Genomic DNA, 21,751 nt, shown 5'->3' with positions numbered 1-21,751 from the left:
AGCTTATTAAAAACCAAATACGCTTGTCTGTGCTGGGACTATTTCTGGAAGGACACATAAGAAACCGGTAACAGTGGTTGCCTCTGGGGAGAACTGATCATTTAGTGGTTTTTTAAATTTGCTGTTTTCTTTTCTTGTATTATAAAAATCACACATTAAGCTGTAAAAAAGCTAATGACATGTCTTAGAGATCTTTAATGGCACACGTATAGACTTACCCTTTTCTTCCAACTGGCTGCGGGTTTATTTGACCCAGCGTTTGTCAACCTCAGCACTACTGACATTTGGGGCTGGGTAATTTTTTGGTGGGGACTGTCCTGTAGCACGGTTAGCAGCATCCTGTCCCCCACCCACAAAATGCCAGGTGCTACTAAGCACCTCCCCAGGCACAATAACCAAAAATGTCTCCAGATGTTGGCAAAGATCCTGGGGGGCGGGGGGGCACCCCCTCTGGTCAGGAAGTACCACCTTACACAATCTTTTACTGATGGGCATTTGTCACATCCCCAGTTCTTTGCAAGTACACATCATCCTGCAAAAGAATATTCTTGGACAAGCTACTTTCTGCATGTATGTACATTTCTGAAAGGTTCTCAGAAGTGAAATTATGAAGTGAAAGCATATTCACAGGCAAGATTTTGATATTTGCTGCCAAAATGCTATCCAAAAAAAAAAGATGAGTTCCCCCGCATAGGGAGTCTTGCTCACACAGATTATTATCAGTATTTAAAAAGAAAGGAAATGATCTCTTTTATTTAATCTTAATTTCCCTGATAACTAGTGGGCTGAATATCTTTTCATAAGTTTATTATAGATTTGATATTTATATTCTGAATATTAACCTATTGCCTGTTGTGGATATTGCAAATATATTCTCTCAGCTGCCTTTAGTTTTTATCTTTTCTATTACTCAAATTAAAATTTTTTATGCAGTCGAATCTACACATTTTTTATAGCTTCTGGGTTTTGTGGGGTTTTTTTTTAAATGCTTCTTTATTTATTTTGAGAGAGAGTGAGTGGAAGAGGAGCAGAGAGAGGGAGGGAGACAGGATCCCAAGCAGGCTCCGCACTGTCAGCACAGAGCCCTAAGTGGGGCTCGAACTCACGAACCACGAGATCATGACCTGAGCCGAAATCAAGAGTCGGATGCTCAACAAACTGAGCCAACCAGGCACCCTGGGGTTGTGTCTTAACCTCCACCTGCAGGTTCTGGTCCCAGTTTCTGCTGCTTCTCTGGGCACACTGGGCTCCCAGAGTGCCTCAAGGGCTGCCCCCCGCTCAGGTGGGTCCCCAGTATTCTCTCTGATGGAACCTTTGTGATTGGTACTAAACCTATTTGGTGTTTGGTTAGATGTGTATTTGCTTGTTGGTCACCTTGTTTACTACCCTTCTCCCAACTACTCTAGGGACTCTGCTGGTTTCACTCTTACTCTCTCCTCCTAGCAGAGTGCCCTGCACATAATAGGTAGGGAATTCAACACCGAGTGAATGGATGGTTTCTGGGGTCATCCTGCCATCCTCTGTGCGAGCTCTGTGACACTCTATTGCATTAAACAAAAACAAAAAGCCACGTCTCCCTCCCTTACTGGGCTCAAGCGCTTTGAGAAGAGAATCGTGCTTTTTTGTTAAACTTCACTTCGGGACCTAGCACAAAGGACTTTTGGAGGCTGCTAACACCTTTCAAAGTTGGCTGATGGACTCATTAACTGCCCCAGGAGGTCTGGCATCCAGGATCTCCAGGGTATCGGTGAGTATGGTTTGTGAAGGAGCCAGAACATTCTCAGCGTGTTATTGAGGCCAGGCCATGCTCCCCTGTCCCTAATCAATTTTGCACCACAGAGCCCGGACGGCAACCTGGGCAACATCACGTCACCCACGTCCCCACCGCTCTTGGCTAGCAAAGGTCATCAGGTCACACTCAGACTATGGAGACGGAACGCTCAACTTGTCAAAAACATCATTATATCAGAAAGGATCAGAAGCACCACTGACGCTTATTACGTAGCAAACTTGGTGGTTTGGTCCTTATATTGAACCAAACTGAAACGGCAATTTTTTTTGTTTGCAAGTAGTAGTTTCTCTAGTTTGTTTCTCTTTCAGTATCCGACTCGATTTCCTAGTCTCTGTTGCTGCTCATTCAATTTCACGAATGAAAGCAACGTCCTCTGCTGCTTGCTCCCACCATGACCAGGGGAGGGGAGGACACGCGGCTTTGTGTATGTGCGGGCGGTAGGCGGCCACCTCCCCCGAGAAGTGGGTCAGCAGAGGGGACCAAGGGCAACTGAGACAACGTGGAGATGCCACAGGGAATGGGGGATTCAACCACAAAGGGAAAGGCCTATTGGCACGGCTCCTCGTGAGCCAAGGAGGCCGAGGTGCAGAGACGGGAAGCACTCGGCACCAATCGCCCCCGCTCACACGTCTGAGCCGGGCATGGACACAGGCTGGCCCACTGCAGCACGCTCCCCGGCGTCCTGTTGCCATGGCAGTGATGGCTGGAGCCCTGGAGCCCCGAAGCCACATCTCCCAAGGACATCCCGGCCTGAACACTGGCTACTGAATGTCTGTCGGCAAAGCGAACGGGGAGAGAGAGAGGAATGGGCGGGGTGGGTCTTTTTGTCCCAATTTACTCTCCTTTCTGGTGATGACAATTCAAAAACCATTTTCTGCCTACTTTGTGCTAGGGACTAGCGACAATCATCAGCGGAACAGACACAGTCCTTGCCCTCCTGGAGCTCACGGTCTAAAGGAAGAGATCAACACCCACGTCCACATGCTCACAAATTCTTCACCATAAACTGAGATAAGCTGAGAAGGAATGAATGCACAGGGTTTTCCAAAGATCGCAAGAAATTTAGAAGAACTTGATGTAGCTTGAAGGGTCTGGAGTTCACTCCCACGGAAACCGCCGAGGGGCGAAGGGAGCACTGGCAGAGGCAGGCCACACTAACTCCTGTCACCCCGGCAGCAGCGCCCCCAACAAACGCGGCCAGGCAGCACTGTGCCCCATTCACACATCTGAGGACGGGGAGGACCAGGGGTGGGTCACTTGCCACGGATGGTCGATGGTGGGGCCAGAGCACAAACCCAGACTCCCAAGACCCTGTGACGAGTGAGTGTGTTCCAGAGGGACGGGCTGCCATGTCTCAGAGGCTTGAGCTTGGACCCAACCCACCCAGGGTCATCACGTCTGTTCCCAAGTCAGCAAGCAGGAGTCCTGCAGAGACGTGTGAGAAGGTGGTGACCGGAGGGGCTACAAAGAACGAGCCCCCTCCATGGAGGGGAGGCATCGCCCACCTTTCTTCCTCTCAGGCTTCTTTAAGGAACTTTCTCAACGTTTGCTCTGGAGAAATCTGAACTGCATTCCTGCTCAGCAGCTGGCCCTCAGTGAGACCAGTTCAAGCGGTGGCACCAACGGAGGAGGGACAAGTCCCCGGAGCTTTGGGGGGAGAGGGGAGGGATACAGGGGACGGTACCCAAAGAAAGGACACGGGGCTTGGCCAGCAGGTTGAATCCAGTCCCGACAGCCACCTCTTCTCTGTTTCACATGTGGTTTTCTTCCTGCCATGTCTTCTCTGTCACCGTCGCTGATAGCACACTGCCCTCCTTGACCTGCTCTACAAATGACAGGTACTACCCTTTCTGAGTGCTTACTCTTCCTCTCTCCGGGCACTGAGCTAAGGGCTCTCCGATTTTTAAACAAGTTTACCCTCACAACAGTCCCAGTACTGTTATCACTGTCCTTTCACGCGGAAACCCGAAGCACAGAGAGGTTAAGCAACTTGTTCAAAGTCACACAGTCAGGCGGAGGAACCAGCTGGGCCCCTGGCATGGCCCTGAGGTCTAACCACTGCACTGCTCTGCCTACAGGGCCTGTTCCTCTTCACAGCCCCCTCTCCCAGGTTTTGGTCTCTGTGTTCAGCAAGGACTTGAATCCTTTGTCCTGACCCCCTGGGAGCAAGCACTGAACGTTGCCTGGGACTCTGCATGATGGAAGGGAAGTCCTGCTCTGCCTCAGCTTCCCTCATGCTGGAAGCAGGGCTCTGGGGCTCCCACTCAGAAATGGCCTGTAAGGAATGGGATTCATGTCAAGTCTCCTGCTGAAACCAAAGATACTCAAAGGTATAATCAACACTGTTCATTACAGAAAATCAATTCATGCAAGTATCTATTTAAGAAAATAAAAATCCGGGGCTCCTGGGTGGCTCAGTCGGTCGAGTGTCCGACTGCGGCTCAGGTCATGATTTCATGGTTCATGAGTTCGAGCCCCGCATCGGGCCCTGTGCTGACAGTGTGGGGCCTGGAACCTGCTTTGGATTCTGTGTCTCCTCCCTCTCTCTCTGCCCCCTCCCCCGCTCATGCTCTGTCTCCCTCTCTCTCAAAAGTGAATAAACATTAAAAATTTTTTTTTAAAAAAGAAAAGAACAATCACCTATCATCCCGTTTCTCAGGGATAACCACCACCCCTGGCATTTTGGAGGATTTCTTTCCACCTATGTATGTTTAAAGCATGTATGTATTATTTTTCCTTTTCAAAGATTGGCTCATACTGCACATATAGTTTTATATTCTGCTTCTAGAAAGGTAATTATTTTATCATTTGTAGATGCTACTTATTCAGTTACTCTGCTTCAGAGACCTTATCACTGCCCAGCAAAGCTGTTTATTTTACCTGTTTATTATTATTATTATTATTATTATTATTATTATTATTATTATTGTCTGTCATCTCTGAATGTATGAATGTAAGCCCCACGACGATGGGGATTTTAATCTGTTTTGTTCACTGTTATTTCCCCAGTGCCAGGAACCCTGAATGGTACACGTGTTGTCCGTGGATATTTGGTAAATACATGAATGAATACATGACTGAATGCAATTTGATGTCCGTTTCCTGAGACCTACGTTCCAGGCACTGTGCTGGGCCGCATTCTCGTTCACTCATGCCTGGGAGGGGAGTGAGATGGATGGGGGAGGGAGGGCCTCTGGAGAGGCCCTACTTTTATATGTGGGGTGAGACATGTAGGATTCACTTTTATCCTGTGCATCCTAAAACGAGTAGGCGCTTTAAACCCAGAAGCAAGGGCCCATCAGGAAACCGTGTGAATTACAACCTGCATGCACATGTCCAGATGTAGACCGTGCCACAGCAAAGCTTTAGTTTGAGACAAGCTGACTATTGAGCTCATATCCCAGCCAAGACTGCCTCTGCCCGCTGTATGCCTACTTGTGAGTACACAGGCAGGGACCCAGACTCAGCCCCTGCGGCATCCCCAGTGCCCAGCCCCAGTGCACTGGCCTTCAATGGTAAACGCAGACCTGAGCTTGGGGTTAGGCTGGATTCTCAACAGCAACCTTCGGGTAAAAATGGCTGGCAGGCTGGGGGCAGCTTCTTGTCTGTAATCATTTCCCCCTCAGGCTCTCCAGGGTTTGTAGAAAGGCAGCACTGAATGCAGGGCTTTGCTCTTAGGCATAAGCAGAAGAGAGGCTGCCCGAGCAGATGCCAACATGGCGAGCGAATGGGATGCCCAGCAATTTAGACACAGACTGAAATATTTAGGGATGAGACGAAACACAGTAGAAGATCTGCTCTACAATAATATGGGAACAAATGGGCTCTGTGCTGACAGCTCAGAGCCTAGGGCCTGTTTCAGATTCTGTGTCTCCCTCTCTGTCTCTGCCCCTCCCCCACTTGTGCTCTGTCTCTCTCTCAAAAACAAACATTTTTTAAAAAAAAGGAGGGGGGCAGAACTCAAGGCAAAGGCAGGTGCTCCAGGGAAGCCGGACTTGAGGCTACAGTGAGTAAGCCACCCACTCAGGTCACCTCAGATGACAGTGTTTGTTGTGAGGGCACGGGGAGCCGCCTCAGCCCCTCTCAGACAAGCCTGGGGACGCGCTGGTGGGCCTTTCTCCTTGCTCAAGGTACAGCCTACAAGTGGGCACCCTTCTTTCCACCTCTCTTATCACACTCTCCACAGGGAACACCCCTATTCACCAGTCACCTCCCAGAACCAGGCCCCTGCACAGGCCCAGCATCTCCCTATGTCCCGCGGACACTGTGGTCTTTGCTGCAGCTGGATCCAGGGTCAGGTGCCCAACAGAATTTTCCATGATGATGGAAATGTTGTGTCTACCTGTGCTGCGCAGTATGACAGGCAACAGCAAGAGCGGAACACTTGGAATGGAGCTGACGTGACTGAGGAATTGAATGTTTAACGTCACTGATTTAAATTTAAATAGCCGCGTGTGGCTAGTGGCTACCGTGTCATACGGTTCTAGACGGCCCACGAAGCATTCTCTGCCCTTCTGTTCCCTGGACTGAGGGGGCCTCTCCCTCCTCCAGCACTTCACTCCCATCCCTTTTCTGGCCTCTGCCATTATCCCCTTCCAGGTCTCGTGCCCCCGAGAAGAAGAAGCTTCCTTGTAGATCCAGGCAGGGTCTGGGCCTCCCTGGAGCCCACAAAGCAGCCACTCAGTGAAAGAACTCACTCACCAGTGCTTGTCCTAGTCAGCTGGACCAGGCCTTTGCCCCTCCTTGGATTAAGTATCAGGCTTCTAGGAATGGCTGTTCGTATAGTCCAAAGAGGTTGGTGACCTTCCACAGATAGGAAGAGAGTGGATGCTCCAGCCATCAGATCTGTTCTATAGAAATCCAGTTATATTTCTGAAAGGCAGCTTGCCTTTGGTCCAACCGCCTCAGCTCAGTGGCTGGTGCCACGTTCCAGCTGCGTGGCCTCACTTTTCTACGCCTCAATTTCTTCATCTTTCTTCATTCTTACAAGTGTACCTTATAAGGGTGTTGTGAGGGCAAAGTGCGTTAACACATGTGCAGCTCTGTGCTTGACCCAAAAGAAGGATGGAACAAACAGTGAACATAATGTGTTTCTGTAATTCTAATTTGTGAGCCGCCCCCCTCCCCAGCGCCCTCCCTCAAGCACAGAGGCCTTGATGCTGCTGAGATTGGAATGTAATTTACATAAGATTAGTATGTAATCGGGGCGCCTGGGTGGCTCAGTCGGTTAAGCATCTGACTTCGGCTCAGGTCATGATCTCACGGTCCCCGTGAGTTCGAGCCCCACGTCGGGCTCTGTGCTGACAGCTCAGAGCCTGGAGCCTGCTTCAGATTCTGTGTCTCCCTCTCTCTCTCTGCCCCTCCCCTGTTCATAATCTGTCTCTCTCTGTCTCAAAAATAAATTAAAAAAAAATTAAAAAAAAAAGATTAGTATGTAATCTAACCTCCCCCCCAGCCCCTCCATTCCAAAATCAGTGGTGAGTCTTACAGTCAATAAAGTCTTAGAATCAAGGCAACCCACCATATTAATTCAGAAATGGGAAAACATAGAAAATACATTAAATGCTCTTTTTTTTTCTTTTTTTTAAGATGGTAAATCCTAGAAAACTGGATAAAATCAGATGGGTAAAACCTCCGTGTGTAGCCATGGTCTTACAGGCAGAAGGAGCTAGTGTTTCCCAGAGGTTCCCTGATGAGGTGATTAACAAAATAAAAGAGCATGACTGACCAAGAATCTTCTCCAGGACTGGTGGGAGCAGGATGGGCTTAACAGCCCCTGCTGGGACATGAGCAGTTTTTTTTTTAGAAGTTACTGAAATAGTACTGGTATGATCATTATTTCTGCAAATGGCTAGTTTCCTTAGGCATGGGGGTAAGTTCTGTTATTACCCCCATTCCACAGATGAGGAAACTGAGGCATCTGGAGACATGTGGACAGATTTTATGACTATTTGTCATAGAGCAAAAGCTAACTCCTACATCTGGTTTTAGAGTTTCCCTGGTTTCCCAGTTAGACAAGCCTTTTTTTTTTTTTTAAATGTTTATTTCTGAGAGAGAGAGAGAGGGAGAGAGGGAGAGAATGATCGGGGCAGGGGTAGAGAGAGAGGGAGACACAGATTCCGAAGGAGGCTCCAGGTTCTGAGCCATCAGCACAGAGCCTGACGCGGGGCTAGAACTCACAGACCACAAGATCATGATGTGAGCCGAAGTCGGATGCTTCACCAACTAAGCCACTGAGGCGCCCCAAGCCTAGTTTTTAAAGTGGAAAGAAGAATCAAGTTATTTATTCAGTGATTATTTATTAAGGATCAACCTTGTAGCAGCCTTGTGCTCAGCACAAGGGATACAAGGCTACATTGGTTTCCACTTTGCCAAAGACGATCCCAAGGAAACCGTGATGCAGGGGAACTACTCTGTAATTTGGAGGCTATCCTGGGGAAGTAAATATTTGGAGAAGCTGTGGGGCCAGTCCCCGCAGGAAGCCTGGCATCCAGCCTTGGGCTCTTGCCAGAAGTGAGTGCCTGCTGAATTTGAGAATGTGGGTGTGGGAGGCCTTGATTAAAAACAGAGGCAGCGTAATGCCAAAAAAGTGCCAGCCTGGGGAAGAAGAAATTAGTCTGGGATAAAATATGACAAAGCAAGTATACAAGAACCATTAAGGGATTGTAAGCATGTGTCGCTGATGGAAAACCACAGTTGTTAAGGATGTATGATCATCATATGGTACCCAGTGAGGAGTGGAGAAGGAAGTCTTGAGTGTTGGCCAAAGGCTGGTGCCCAATTAGAATACGTAGAGCTGAGTGGGAGCAATAAAGCATGGTCAGCAACCTCTCACTCAGCAAACACAATTACCAGCGGGCCAGTTAACCGCTCTGCGCCTCAGTTTCCTCATCTTTGCAAGGGGGATAATTAAACCTACCACACAGTGTTGATATGAGGATTAACTGAGCCGATTTGCGCCAAAACATTTAGAACAGCCTGGAATGTCTCTAGTAAACATTCACGAATGCTAGGTATTAAAAAGTTCTTTCGGTGGGGCGCCTGGGTGGCGCAGTCGGTTAAGCATCGGACTTCAGCCAGGTCACGATCTCATGGTCCGTGAGTTCGAGCCCCGCGTCAGGCTCTGGGCTGATGGCTCAGAGCCTGGAGCCTGTTTCCGATTCTGTGTCTCCCTCTCTCTCTGCCCCTCCCCTGTTCATGCTCTGTCTCTCTCTGTCCCTCTCTGTCCCAAAAATAAATAAATGTTGAAAAAAAAAATTAAAAAGTTCTTTCGGGGGTTTGTTGGGAAAAATAAATGGGATGTTTGAGAAGTTCTTAGCACACAGTGGCTCTTAAACAGTGACTGTCGGGGCGCCTGGGTGGCTCAGTCGGTTGAGCGTCCGACTTCGGCTCAAGTCATGATCTCACGGTCCAGTCCGTGAGTTCGAGCCCCACATCGAGCTCTGTGCTGACAGCTCAGAGCCTGGAGCCTGTTTCAGATTCTGTGTCTCCTTCTCTCTCTGACCCTTCCCCATTCATGCTCTGTCTCTCTCTGTCTCAAAAACAAACGTTAAAAAAAAATTAAAAAAAAAACTAAATAAATAGTGACTGTCCTAAGTGCAGTGTGCTGTCACCAGGTGATGAGAACAATGTTAAGGACAGCTTAGACACAGGCCCTGTCCTAAAGGAGAAGGAGCCTCAGACCCAGACACAAGTACTGTAAAGAATGAGATAAATGCCACCAGGGAGGTGCGATTTATAAGGAAGGTCCTTGGAAAGGCAGGTGAGGCATGGCCTCTGCAGGGGCAGTCATGGCCTTAGTGAGGACTCTGTGGGAGACCGGATTTGAATATACAGAGAAGAGAAAATGGGGGCTTCCAAGCAGAGGGAGCATGACAAAGGAAGGCCTCGGGGTGCAAAGGCCCAGGGCATATTTGGGACTAGGCGACTTGTCCATTTTGGGCAAACCCCACATGTGTGTAAAGGGGCGTGGAGTGGGCATCAGATTCCAGGCCGAGAGGGTAGTTATTACGGACGGACAATGGGGAGCCAGTGAAGGTGACTGAGCAGAGAAGAGCCACAGGCAGAAGTGGATTTCTGGAAAACTAATCCAATCACAGCATGCCGGAGATGGGGGAGAAGAGACTCAGGACTAGACTCGGCACCAGCCAGAGGAGACAGGTGGGCGAGGAGGTGGCCTCCGATGCACCAGACTGCATGATGATATGGGGAGCAGGCCCCCCTCCAACCACCAGGTCCCCGCAGCTGGTGAGTTCCAACAGGAAACTCCCCTTGCTGGCTCTTGCTGGCTCGGTAGGGAGGTGGCTGCCTCAGATTCCTCAGCCTGCTGACAAAATGCTGGAAAGGAGCTGGCAATTCCATCTGTCCAAACACTTCCCCACGCGAAACCACAGATTAAAGGAAAGTATGCCAGGCCTCCCCGCTTCTGCAGGCCATTAGCTATCCCCTCCCCTGCTCTCTGACCCAGTTCTGGAGAACGGCCTCCCAGAGAGGACCTCTCCTGCCTGCCCTCTGGCTGTCTGTGCTTCTGGAGAGCAGAAAGCCTGCCCATGGTGAACCTCCCGCTTCAAACAGGCAAGAGTGTGGGGGGGAGGGGGTGGGCAACACCTCACCCTTTCTTCCTCCCTCCTCTGGCTACCCTGTCCCCAGTTCAAAGGCACGGTTAGGGCGCCCTACGACCTGCGACCCCAGGTTCAGAAGGCAGGTGTCAGGCAGGCCCTCCTCAGGGGTCTGCATTCTCCTTTGATCTCTCACTTCTGAGTCATCTCAGAGCCAGGCGAAAACACAGACCTCCCTTCAGAAAGCCCTCCGCCCCCTTGGCCTTCACTTATTAAAAATAACCTCGGAAGGCTGAACCCCAGCCGCTCCCTGCGTTTCCCCTTCCTTACCCGACCCTGAGTCCTCTGTGCTGCCGCAAAAGCCACCTGGTGGTAAGACAATGAGGGCCTTTCAGTCTCCACCAAGAGGCCCTGCTCCTGTCCCTGTCTGGGTGCCTTTGGAGGAAGCAGAGAGGGTGTGTCCTACACAAAGCCTCCCCTCCTGCACCTGCCAATGGGGAACTAGACCACTCGGATCCATCCAACACAAACACACTGCCTTCCAAGGGCACTACTGGTGGCAGGGCATTTAGGATCTCAGGAAGGTGAGGCAAACCAACTTGAATCTAGCTATGGGCTCGAATGCTTCTTTCTAAATCCTGTTTCTGGAGGGAGTTTCTGGGCAGAAGTGAGAAACATGCAAAGCCAAAGAGAACAGCAATCACAGAAAGGAGAAAGAGAGACAAGGATTCAGAGAAACCCACATCAGACTATTAGTATGTGAATGTCTCAGAGGGATGGACTGAAAGTGGGTTGGGTCATGAGTAAGCTTAAGGATAAATTCTTTCTAGGCTATCAAAAACCCTCAACAAAATATCAGCATAGCAAATCCAACAATATATAAAAATATGCAGGTGCACAACAAGTAACTAAAGTTTATTCCAGGAGGCATGGCGGGTTCAACACTGGAAAATCAATGTAGATACCGTATTAACGGACCAAAAGAAGAAAAACCAGGTATGTGTATCAGCTGATGCTGAAAGAGCACTTGACAAAATTCAATACCCATTCATGATAAAAACTTCCAGCAAACTAGGATAGCAGGGTAATTCCTTAACCTGATAAAGGGCATGTACGTAAAAATCTACAGCTAATCTAAGACTCAGTGGTGAGAGACTGTATGCTTTCCCCCTAAGGAACAAGGGAAGGTTATCATCTCTCACCAATCCTATTCAGCATATTTCTGGAAGCTGCAATAAGGTAAGAAAAAGAAATGAAAGACTGAAAAGGAAGAAATAAAACTTTTTTTTAAAGTATTTATTTGAGAGAGAGAGAGAGCGCGCGTGTGACCATGAGCGTGAGCAGGGAAGGGGCAGAGATAGAGGGAAAGAGAATCCCAAGCAGGCTCTGTGCTAAGAGCCCCCAAGCAGGGCTCGAACCTCCAAACCAGGAGACCATGACCTGAGCCTAAATCAAGAGTTGGGAGCTGAACCAACTGAGCCACCCTGACACCCTGAAACTTTATTTGTAAACAACAGGGCTACTGGTGTAGAAAAAATCTCCATAAAAAGATCTAAGAGCTAATCAATGAGTTTAGCATTATCAGAGGTTGCAAGCTCAATATACAAAAATCAATATATTAACAACAAACCATTGAAATCAAACGTTAAAAACACATAGGACTATTTACAGTAGCATCAAAAAAGAAAAAAGGAAATATTTATTAGGTAAATATATAATTTTAGAATATGCTGAAAACTACAAAACACTGATAAAAGAGGGGTGCCTGGCTGGCTCAGTCGGTTGAGCATCCAACTTTGGCTCAGGTCATGATCTCACAGTGAGTTCAAGCCCTGTTGTCGGGCTCTGTGCTGACAGCTCAGAGCCTGGAGCCTGCTTCGGATTCTGAGTCTCCCTCTCTCTCTGCCCCTTCCCCACTCTACTCTGTCTCTGTCTCTCTCTCGAAAAGAAACATTAAAATTTAAAAAAAAAAAATACTGATCAAAGAAATCAGAGAAGACTTACATAAACGGAGAGGTATAACATGTTCATGGATTGGAAGGTGCAACATTACTGACATGCCAATTCTCCCCACGTTGATCTACAGACTCAACGAAATGCCAACCAAATCCCAGCAGGCTTCACAGGTACGTACTGATGAGCTTACATGCTAAGGCAAAGGGGTTACAAGGTGGGGAGAAGGACCGACTACAAAGGAATGGCACAGGGGCATCTGGGGGGATGATGGGACTGTCCTCGATCTCGCTGTGGTGATAGGGACATGACTGTGCACTTGTCAACACAGAGCTCTTCGAAACTTTCTGAAATTGGTTGTGGTGATGGCAGCACATATTCTGTGAATATACTAAAAACCACTGCACCTTTTATATGGATGGAGATGGTGTGGCCAGACCACACAGTGGGAGGCTGCTGGACCTGAGAAAAAAGTCAGAGGCCCCAGCCCTCACTATGCTTTGCAAAGACCTCACTGCGGCATTTCCACAGTGGTTTCTCAGAACTCTGACTTGTCTCTGCCCTGGAATCTTATTGATAACAGAAAAACCGTCCAGAAACGCCCCTGCTATAGGAATGACACAGCCCCCAACACTCACAGCTCACCCACGCCAGTGCCCAGGCGATTTTGGACTTGCCCGGTGATTCGCATTCTGACCCAGCACACGTGTCCATATACATAACAACTAGAACAACAGGGATCTTGAACATTGTCCTCCTACTGCACAGGAGAGAAATTTGAGACCAAGAAAAGAAACGTGATTTACCTAGGGCTACTCATGGTTACCTAGGCTACTAGTGGCAAAGGCAAGGGCCAAGCCTATGCCCTTTCTTCATCACTTTGACACCTCTCTGTCGGGTCAAAAATATGAGCCTGGCACATATCACATGCTCTACACTGGATAGCTAAGTGCAGAATAAAACTTTTGCATACTCTGAATGGGGGTGAATAAGTTCTCTCCACATACTGACACTGACCTGTGCCAATCTAACTTTCCTATCAAAAGGACCAGCACAGACTCCTAGAAATAAGATGGGGACAGGCAAAGGGGAAAAAGAGGATGAAGGCCTTGTAGCAAATAGGACTATTATAAGTATGAAGAACAGATCCCATTGATTTCTGGGGAAAGGATTAAAGATCTCACTAGGACACCAAGAAGAGGTAGCGGAATAATAACTAACATTTCCTCAGAGCTCAAATACTTCATACAGGATCTGCACAGTAACCTGGGGACCAGGTAATACCATCATCCCCATTTTGTAGATGAGGAAACTGAGGCACAAAGAGGTTAGGTGACTTACCCAAGATCTCACTCCCACAGTGGGAATTTTACTAGCTGTGTGACCTGGGACAGCTACAAAACCTTCCAGAACCTCAGATTTCCCATCTGGAAAGTGGAGATGACAAATAGTACCCCACTTAGAGGGTTATCTCATCTGAGGTAATACCAAAAAAAAACCAAAAACAAACAAACAAAAAAAAAACACTGAGCACGGCACCAGGAACAAATTACATGCTCTACATATACTGAGGGGAAAAGAAAACCCTCATGTGGTCCACGGAACAATTCTATTATGGTAAACCATCTGCGGGCCTTGTATCACTACATTCTTGGGTTATCATTGCTTCTTCCTTCACGGACTTCCCCGGAAAGAGTCTTTTTCTGCGCGTGAATTAGAAACTAAGTAGAAACCACTGCTTCATCAGCCTCCCTTTTCTTCCCAGTGGAGAGGGCTCTGTCAGCCCTGCTTGGCCTGTATTTTTCTTCACCTCTCTCCCTGGCCCCAAGGAACAGAGATTGACATTGACTTACAGTGGACATCTGTTCAGGGGCAGGTGGCCTGTGTGATTTGAATATTTACTGTCTCAGTAATTTGTACTTTACATCTTCCTAAAGTAAGAAGGCGGCCTTAGTAAGAAATGCCAAATACACAGGGAGGAGCAGAGATCTGCACCAGATAGGAACTGTGAACGCAGGGTTGAAGTACCATTACCAAGAGCAACAAGTAAGTACACGCTTTCAAAGGCGATGCAAAGTTAAGAATAAAAATTGAACCAAGAAAGCTTAGGTTGGTCATTAGGATTGAGGGGGTGGAGAGAGCTCCCTGGAAATAAACTCTGAAATGTGTCCCCTGCCCAAACTGGCAATTGTGGGGCAGACACTGAGGAGAGAAGAAAATAAATTATTACGCGTTACAGAACCCCATGCTACGACTTCTAATATATACTGTTAAATTATGACAGCAAGTGAAAAGCATCAAAATAACAAGGGGCCCACATTATAATGGAGGGATCAGGATGACATCAGCTAAGCCCACTCATCAATCTTAGTACCACGAAAACAGAACTAACCAGACATCATGCACCTCCTGATGGAAATACACATCACCACCCATGATGTGGCCTTGCAACAAACAAACAAATCTAAATCTGATGAACCTCTGTATCTAATAGACAATTTGTAGAAAATACGGAGGACTGGAGAACTTGTTAACGACACCATAGGGATGCATTCAGACACATCTACTCAGTAGGAATAGAACCACAGGAATGAATGACTAGATTTTTATTCAAGTAATAAGTTGTAAGGAAAAAGAAGGAGGGGGAGGAATGCACAGATTAAAAGGGCGCCTGGGTGGCTCAGTCAGTTAAGCATTAAAAAACATTAAAAAAAAAAAAAAAAGAAACTTGAGAGACACATAAATGAAATAAAATGTGTAGTTTTTGTTTGTATCCTGATTTGAACAAACCAACTGTTTAAACACACACACACACACACACACACACACACCCTGTAATTTCAAGGAGAGAGAGAGAGAGAATAGAGAGAAAGCAGAACCTGTGATTATAATCACTTTGATTTCAGCCGCAAACTTCGTGTATACACTCAGGCAAGGACCGAACAGATCATGTGTGGAACTTGTGTCATGGTGGGGCCGTGGGTCAATTCTGTTTTTTCATACCTTTTTTTAGATCTAACTATATTAATGTTGCTCTGAGCATATATAGGTAATAACATAAAACGTCAAAAATAAAATGCTAGATCTATAAAATATCTTCAATGCAAGATGCAGGTAAAACATAAATTAACAGGCTCATTGCACCATTAACTCCTCCGGCAGTTTCTAGGAGACAGAGGACAACGAGGGATTAGTTGTCAAAGCCTAACAGAACCACAACGAACTTACTTCTATGGCTGGCAGCATTTCCACATCCCAGCACTACCGAAAAGCCCATTTTGTGAACTGACCAGGAAGCTTTCAAATCCTCTGCCCTCTCTCTCAACTCTGGGCCTCTGCAAAGGCTGTTCCTTCCTCCAGCAACTCTCCCGCCTTTTCCTCCTGCCTTGCCATTTCCCACACTCAGGTCTCAGCCTGGAGGTTCCTCGCCTGGGAATGTCTGACTGCAGACAAGGGAGGATCCCTGCCTGCGATCTGTGCGGACACTAACCAGACTTCGGATTCAAAGGTGCTCTTTTTCGCACATTTTTGCTTCCCTCTGGTCAGGGGAGTAACTTACCAACGCTGTCGGCCAGACCAGGGAGCAGTTACCGCGTGACAATGTGCCAAAGTCAAACCTCGCGGAAAGCGTGTCAGGCACGCGGAGCATCATTGCCAAAGTGAGGGTCAAAAGCCAGCGTATGAGCCCAGCGCCGATGGCTTTTACTTCTTTTATGGACTCTTCCAAGGAATGCTGCATTGCTCACACCCTTGATGATACAAAAGATGACAGGGTGTATAAAAGTACTTTAAAAAAAAAATTCAGAAGAGGAGGACTCTGACTGTAAAGAAGTCGTAGGAATATCTTAGGCAATTTATTTTCCTTCCTCAAGTTTTCTTTTTATACAGTCCCAAGAGCATGTAAAATCTCAACGAAGTTTAAAAGAGCTCTTCTAACGAGCATACAATAAAAATTCTACGTAAGAGATCTGTCATCACGTAATTAACATTTTTCTTTCTTAGCAGTGCCTAAAACAACGGTGCCTTAGAAGTGACGAAGCACGACGCTTGTTCAAGGTCCACATTTTCTGCCGATGGGGGAGGGGCTGGCCTGCCTCGTTCATCGCCGTAGCCTCGGCCACTGGCAAAGGGCTGGGACGGAACAGGCGCTAAACATCTGCTGAGGTGACCTGAAGCAGGGCCTCTGCCAGGCAAAGGGGCCGTGACCAGAACCACACCAAGGGTTAGCACCTGAGCCATAAACAGACATCCCAAAGTGGGCCTGCCCTGTCTGGCCTTGGATTCTTTTCACCTTGAATCCGAAACAGTAATGCCCCTGTTCTGGGCTTCCTGGTGTTAAATTAGGAGCCCTGTCCTGACAGCCTGACAAACTGAGACACTTCTCTCATCCCGTGGCTTGTCTCCGATTTGCTTTGGCATAGGAACCCACTGTTTTGACTGTGTGGGTCCATGGAAACCTGTCAACTCAACTACGTCAAAACGAAAGGTGCTTTCACACTGGTGGCCAGGACAGCGGCTGTAACTTTACCAGAAACTCCAGGTGGGCATCCCAGCCTCTCCTTTCAAGGATCTCACCCGCATCTTCCTCGGGAAGGAGACCCCCCCCCCCCCCCCCCCCCGCACACCTCCCCGCCTTTCTGGCCTGCAGGCCTGAAGTTAATGCCCCAGACATCCCGATGCCTCCAGGCTTGGCAAAGGGGCCCTCCCACACCGGGCCCGCACCCCACCCCTCAGCAGGCACTTCCCCACGTAGCATCACATCTTCTGAGGAGGATCCAAGTCTCAAGCATTTCATCCAGGCTTTAAATGTTTATTTTTGAGAGAGAAAGAGAAAGAGAGAGAGCAAGTGGGAGAGGGACAGGGCGGGGGGCAGGGGGGGGACAGAAGATCTGAAGTGCTGACAGCAGAGAGCCTGATGTGGGGGCTGGAACGCAAGAGCCGTGAGATCATTACGTAAGCTGAAGCTGGAAGCTTCTGACAGAGCCACCCAGGTGCCCCTGGCAGGCTGACTTTTTTTACTTAAAAACATTTTTTTTTAATATTTATTTATTTTTGAGAGAGAGAGACAGGCAGAGTGTGAATGGGGGAGTGGCAGAAAGAAAGGGAGACATAGAATCCGAAGCAGGTTCCAGGCTCTGAGCCGTCGGCACAGAGCCCGAAATGGGGCTCGAACTCACCAACTACGAATTCACCACCTGAGCCAAAGTCACATACTCAACCAACTGCGCCACCCAGGCGCCCCGGTTGACTTTTTTAAAAGGAGTGTCACTACCAGGGGCTTTGTCCGGAAAATACGCTTTCGATCATTTAAAACAAAACAAAACAAACACTTGTGAGTGCTTCCTATGCTCCAGGCACTGACACAGGAGCAAGGCACCCTGAGGTGACCCATACAGAAAGGTCACTGTCCTTCTGCAGTTCAGATCCCGGTGAGAAGACCCACCATGAATGAGTAACGAAGTGAACAAGGGGATTTCGGCTCGAGAAGTGATGTGAAAGAAGTCAGAACTGGGCAACAGGACAGGGTGATGGGGTTAGGGTGGCGTTAGGGGGATGACTTCAGATGGGGCCTTTGGAGAAGACCCCTCAGAGGCAGGACAGGAAGTGGTCCAGCGGGGAAGCAGGCAGTCTCCACACATGGATGTTTCCTTATCTATAAAATATGAAAAACAGGGCCTTGGAGCCTCCACACAGAGCTGACAGAAAAGGCAAGAGTAGAGAATCCTGCCTCTTAAAAGCTTCAGACAGAAGTGACAAGTACCTCTTCTACTCTTATTCCTTTGGTGAGAACCCGTGGCACAGCCTGGCTGAAACAGAGACGGCGGGAAACGTCTGGCCGCACAGCTGTCAACCGGGAACAACCCCACGCTGTGAAAGAGGGAGCATGAGTTTTTGCTGAACTAAATATCCGTCATCGAGTGGGACCCTGTATGCAGTATCCAACCGCATAACTACTGTGAATTCAGACGCTTGGCGCGAAATAGGAAAAACAGTACTTGGATGATAGGGTTGTCAGGAAGACTGAATGAGGCAATTCATGTCAAGTTCATAGAACTGGACTTGGTAGGTGGTGGGTCTTCAATACATTTTAGCCATTGCCCCAAGGATGTGATATTTGAGGTAAGTCTGTATGTTTTCCTTCCTTCCTTCCTCCCTTCCTTCCTTCCTTCCTTCCCTCCTTCCTTCCTCCCTTCCTTCCTCCCTCCCTCCCTTCCTTCCTTCCCTCTCCCTCCCTTTTCTTTCTTTTCTCTTTTCTTTTTTCTTCCTTCCTTCCTTCCTCCCTTGCTTCCTTCCTTCACTAGGACATGCAGTCCAGCTCAACGTGAACTACTATTAACTTCATATAGGAAGTTTGCAGAAGAGTCTTTTGTGAAAGCAAAAGCGCCAAAATCAAGATAAGGTGTGCCATGGTCCAAATGTGTCTCCTTCTCCCTCTTCTGTGTCAACTACAGCCACAAAATACTGCCCTCCATACCAACTTTAATGTCCAAGGATGGGGTTGCTCTGTCCTGGACTCTTTAGAAATATCAAGGTCGTGAAAGACAAGAACGTATGTTCCAGACTGAAGGAGATTAAAGAGACAGGACAAATGAATATAACTCATGATCCAGGATGGGACCCTAGACCAGAAAAGGGACATTAGTGGGACAACTGGCGAAATCTAATTAAGGCTGGTAGGTTAGATAATAGTCTGGTGTTGTTCATTTCCTGATTTAGGTAACTGTACTGAAGTGATGTAAGAGAAGGTCCTTCTTAGGAAATGCACACTGAAGAACGCTGGACAAAAAAGCATTATGCCTGCAACTTACTCTCAGCTGATTCAAAGAAAAAATAATATGTACATAAATGGAAAATGATTAAACAAACATATTAAAAGGTTAACAGTTAAGAGGCGTTAAGCATCCGACTTCAGCTCAGGTCATGATCTTGCGGTTCGTGGGTTTGAGCCCCACGTCGGGCTCTGTGCTGACAGAGTTTGGAGCCTGGAGTCTGCTTGGGGCTCTGTGTCTCCCTCTCTCTTTGCCCCTCCCCCGCTCACGCTCTGTCTCTCAAAAGTAAATAAACATTAAAAAAAAAACTTTGGGGTGCCTGGGTGGCTCAGTCTGTTGAGTGACCGACTTCAGCTCAGGTCATGATCTCATGGTTTGTGAGTTCGAGCCCCGTGTCGGGCTCTGTGCTGACAGCTCAGAGCCTGGAGCCTGCTTCAGATTCTGTGTCTCCCTCTCTCTCTGCCTCTCCCCCACTCATGCTCTGTCTCTCTCTGTCTCAGAAATAAATAAACATTTAAAAAATATATTTTTTAAAAGATTAACAGTTGAGAACCTGGGGGAAGGGTATATGGGGGGGGGTGTCTCTGTACTGCTCCTGCAAAGTTTCTATAAATCTGGAATTATTTATAAATAAAAAATTACAAAAGTATACACACACACACATATAATTTAGAGACTTAAATCATTGGGCACTTCTACAAACATTTTTAACAATATCAACTATTTCACAAGCAGATTAGGCAGGGCTAATTCAACTGCCTTAATACATATTTGGGGGGCTGCAATATCTTTAAAGATTCTACTAGAATGCTGTAAAATTTATCTGGCAATCTAATGGTTCGGCAGAACTGGGGACACGTCGTTCAATGCCCACAGAAAGCCAGAAGCAGCTCTTCTTTGGAATGTACTTTTCATCTTTTGTCTCTACTCCGCCATCTGAGAATGACTCTCTGATGTTCTCTTCATGTTTGCTCTGTCTTTAGGGTTCTGCTTTTCTCAGCAGAAATTCAAGGACTGCTTCTCTTTTTGAATAAGCTATTAAGGAAAAAGATGTACCAAAATAAAGAAGATTGAGATATAACTGTCATCCAGAACAGCAGACGATGGCCGTCTCTTCTCTGAAACACTGTTCCTGCAAATGAGCCGTTGCTACTCAAAGGAGGAAATATTCAGTCTCTAAGACCCACCATGTGGAGGATTTCTAGAATCTGACCAAAATGGAAAGTCTTGAACGGGTTGTATCAGTTTCCTGCAGTTGTTGTAGAACACTACAATAAAGGCGGTGGCTTAGAATAACAGAAATTCCTTCTTTTACAAGTCTGTAAGTCAGAGGTCAAAATCAGTACCACTGGGCTTAAATTAAGGTGCTGGCAGGACTGCGCTCTCTCTGGTCACTTGAGGGAGAATCCATTCCTTGCTCCTTCCAGCCTCTGGCGGCTGCCCTGGTGTTCCTGGGCTCATGGCCACGTCACTGCAATCTCTGCCACATCTTCACATCACTGCTGGAGAAGGTCATCAAACAGATGTGACCACCAGCTGACCTGGGAGCTGGACCTGGGTCCTCAGAGGTCCTCACTGCTTCCCCCGTACCATCCTTGGAACTTGGGGTTCTGCTTGCCTTTCGCACTCCCAGAGGCTACTCCGAGGACCGTCTTGAGACAGTGATGCAGCGTTGAGAACACCTGCACAGTGTATGTGACTGAATGCAGTTAACGCCTCTATGGAAACTTTTAAGATTTGGTGGGCATGCGCAGGAATCCATTCATCTTACTGCCGCCCAAGGCAAGCCTTGTATGTCAGTTCCCTTTGCTTATTAAATGTGCCGCCTGGTTGGTCTCTCCCTGCCTTCCCCCTATGAGGGACTGGTTTCGGATTACACCTGGGAAGCACCAAGAAGGTTTCAAACCAACACTCCCCATCACCTTCTCCTTGGTGGGTCTCTTTCAAAAACACCTGTCACTGGATTTAGAGACCTCCCAGGTAATTCACATCATCATTTCAAGACCCTTAACTTAACTACATCCGATAAAACCCTTTTTTCAAATAAGGCCACGTTCACAGGTTCCTGGGATTAGGATGTGGACATATATTTTGGGGGTCATCATTCAACCCACTACAACTGGAAAGCCATTTTTCATCCCTAAACCACACTAAGACAAGTGTATGTTGAAGCAGCGATCGCATCCCTAAATATGGGATTGATGTCACCGTAAGTGGTGAGAGTAAGCTTACAGCCAGCAAGGGGACCCTTATTAGACACAAGGGGTGCATATTGTGCTGCAGAGTTTCATTCTCTGCCTGAAGTGGAAGTCGGTAAACAGGACACACTGCTCAGTGACAGGGATACTTGACAAACCCTTGTAAAACCAATGTCACATTGTCAATACAAGGGTTAGTGGTGTCTCTTTTACCTTTTCCAAGTGAAACTCACAACCGTCTGTGTCAATAAGGCCTCACCTCAGAAATCAAATTTCTTTTCTCCAGGAAACTTTCTCTGTGGTTACATTCTTAAGTCCTTCCCAGGAGTTAAAACAGATACGGTCAGGTTATTCATACTACCATGACATTGCTTCTGAGTCCCTTGTAAAAGGTTACAGAAATAATTTTGCTCCGTTATTGATTTTATTTTCCATGCAGTACACGCTGATTTGCTTTCTTCTCCCCTTGTTTCAAGTGGG

At 47.5% G+C, this 21,751-nt stretch overlaps 1 protein-coding gene across 3 annotated transcripts in view; it reads right to left on the bottom strand.

Moving 5' to 3' along the window:
* The window catches only part of CMTM7 (CKLF like MARVEL transmembrane domain containing 7), a 50,677-nt gene that overhangs the window by 16,263 nt on the left and 12,663 nt on the right, over nucleotides 1–21,751 (bottom strand). The window contains exon 1 of one of the 3 annotated variants that reach the window (XM_045037743.1): nucleotides 15,863–16,057. The exons of the other annotated variants lie outside the window; for them this stretch is intronic. Coding sequence (XP_044893678.1) covers nucleotides 15,863–16,042 — 180 coding nt within the window. The 5' untranslated portion in view covers nucleotides 16,043–16,057. Of the gene's footprint in view, nucleotides 1–15,862; nucleotides 16,058–21,751 lie in introns of those variants that run through there. 3 annotated transcript variants of the gene reach the window in all.

The sequence above is a fragment of the Felis catus genome, chromosome C2, assembly GCF_018350175.1.
Source record: "Felis catus isolate Fca126 chromosome C2, F.catus_Fca126_mat1.0, whole genome shotgun sequence".
Lineage (NCBI taxonomy): Eukaryota > Metazoa > Chordata > Mammalia > Carnivora > Felidae > Felis > Felis catus.
The sequence above is the reverse complement of the archived record's forward strand: the minus strand, read 5'-3'. Positions and strand labels throughout refer to the sequence as shown.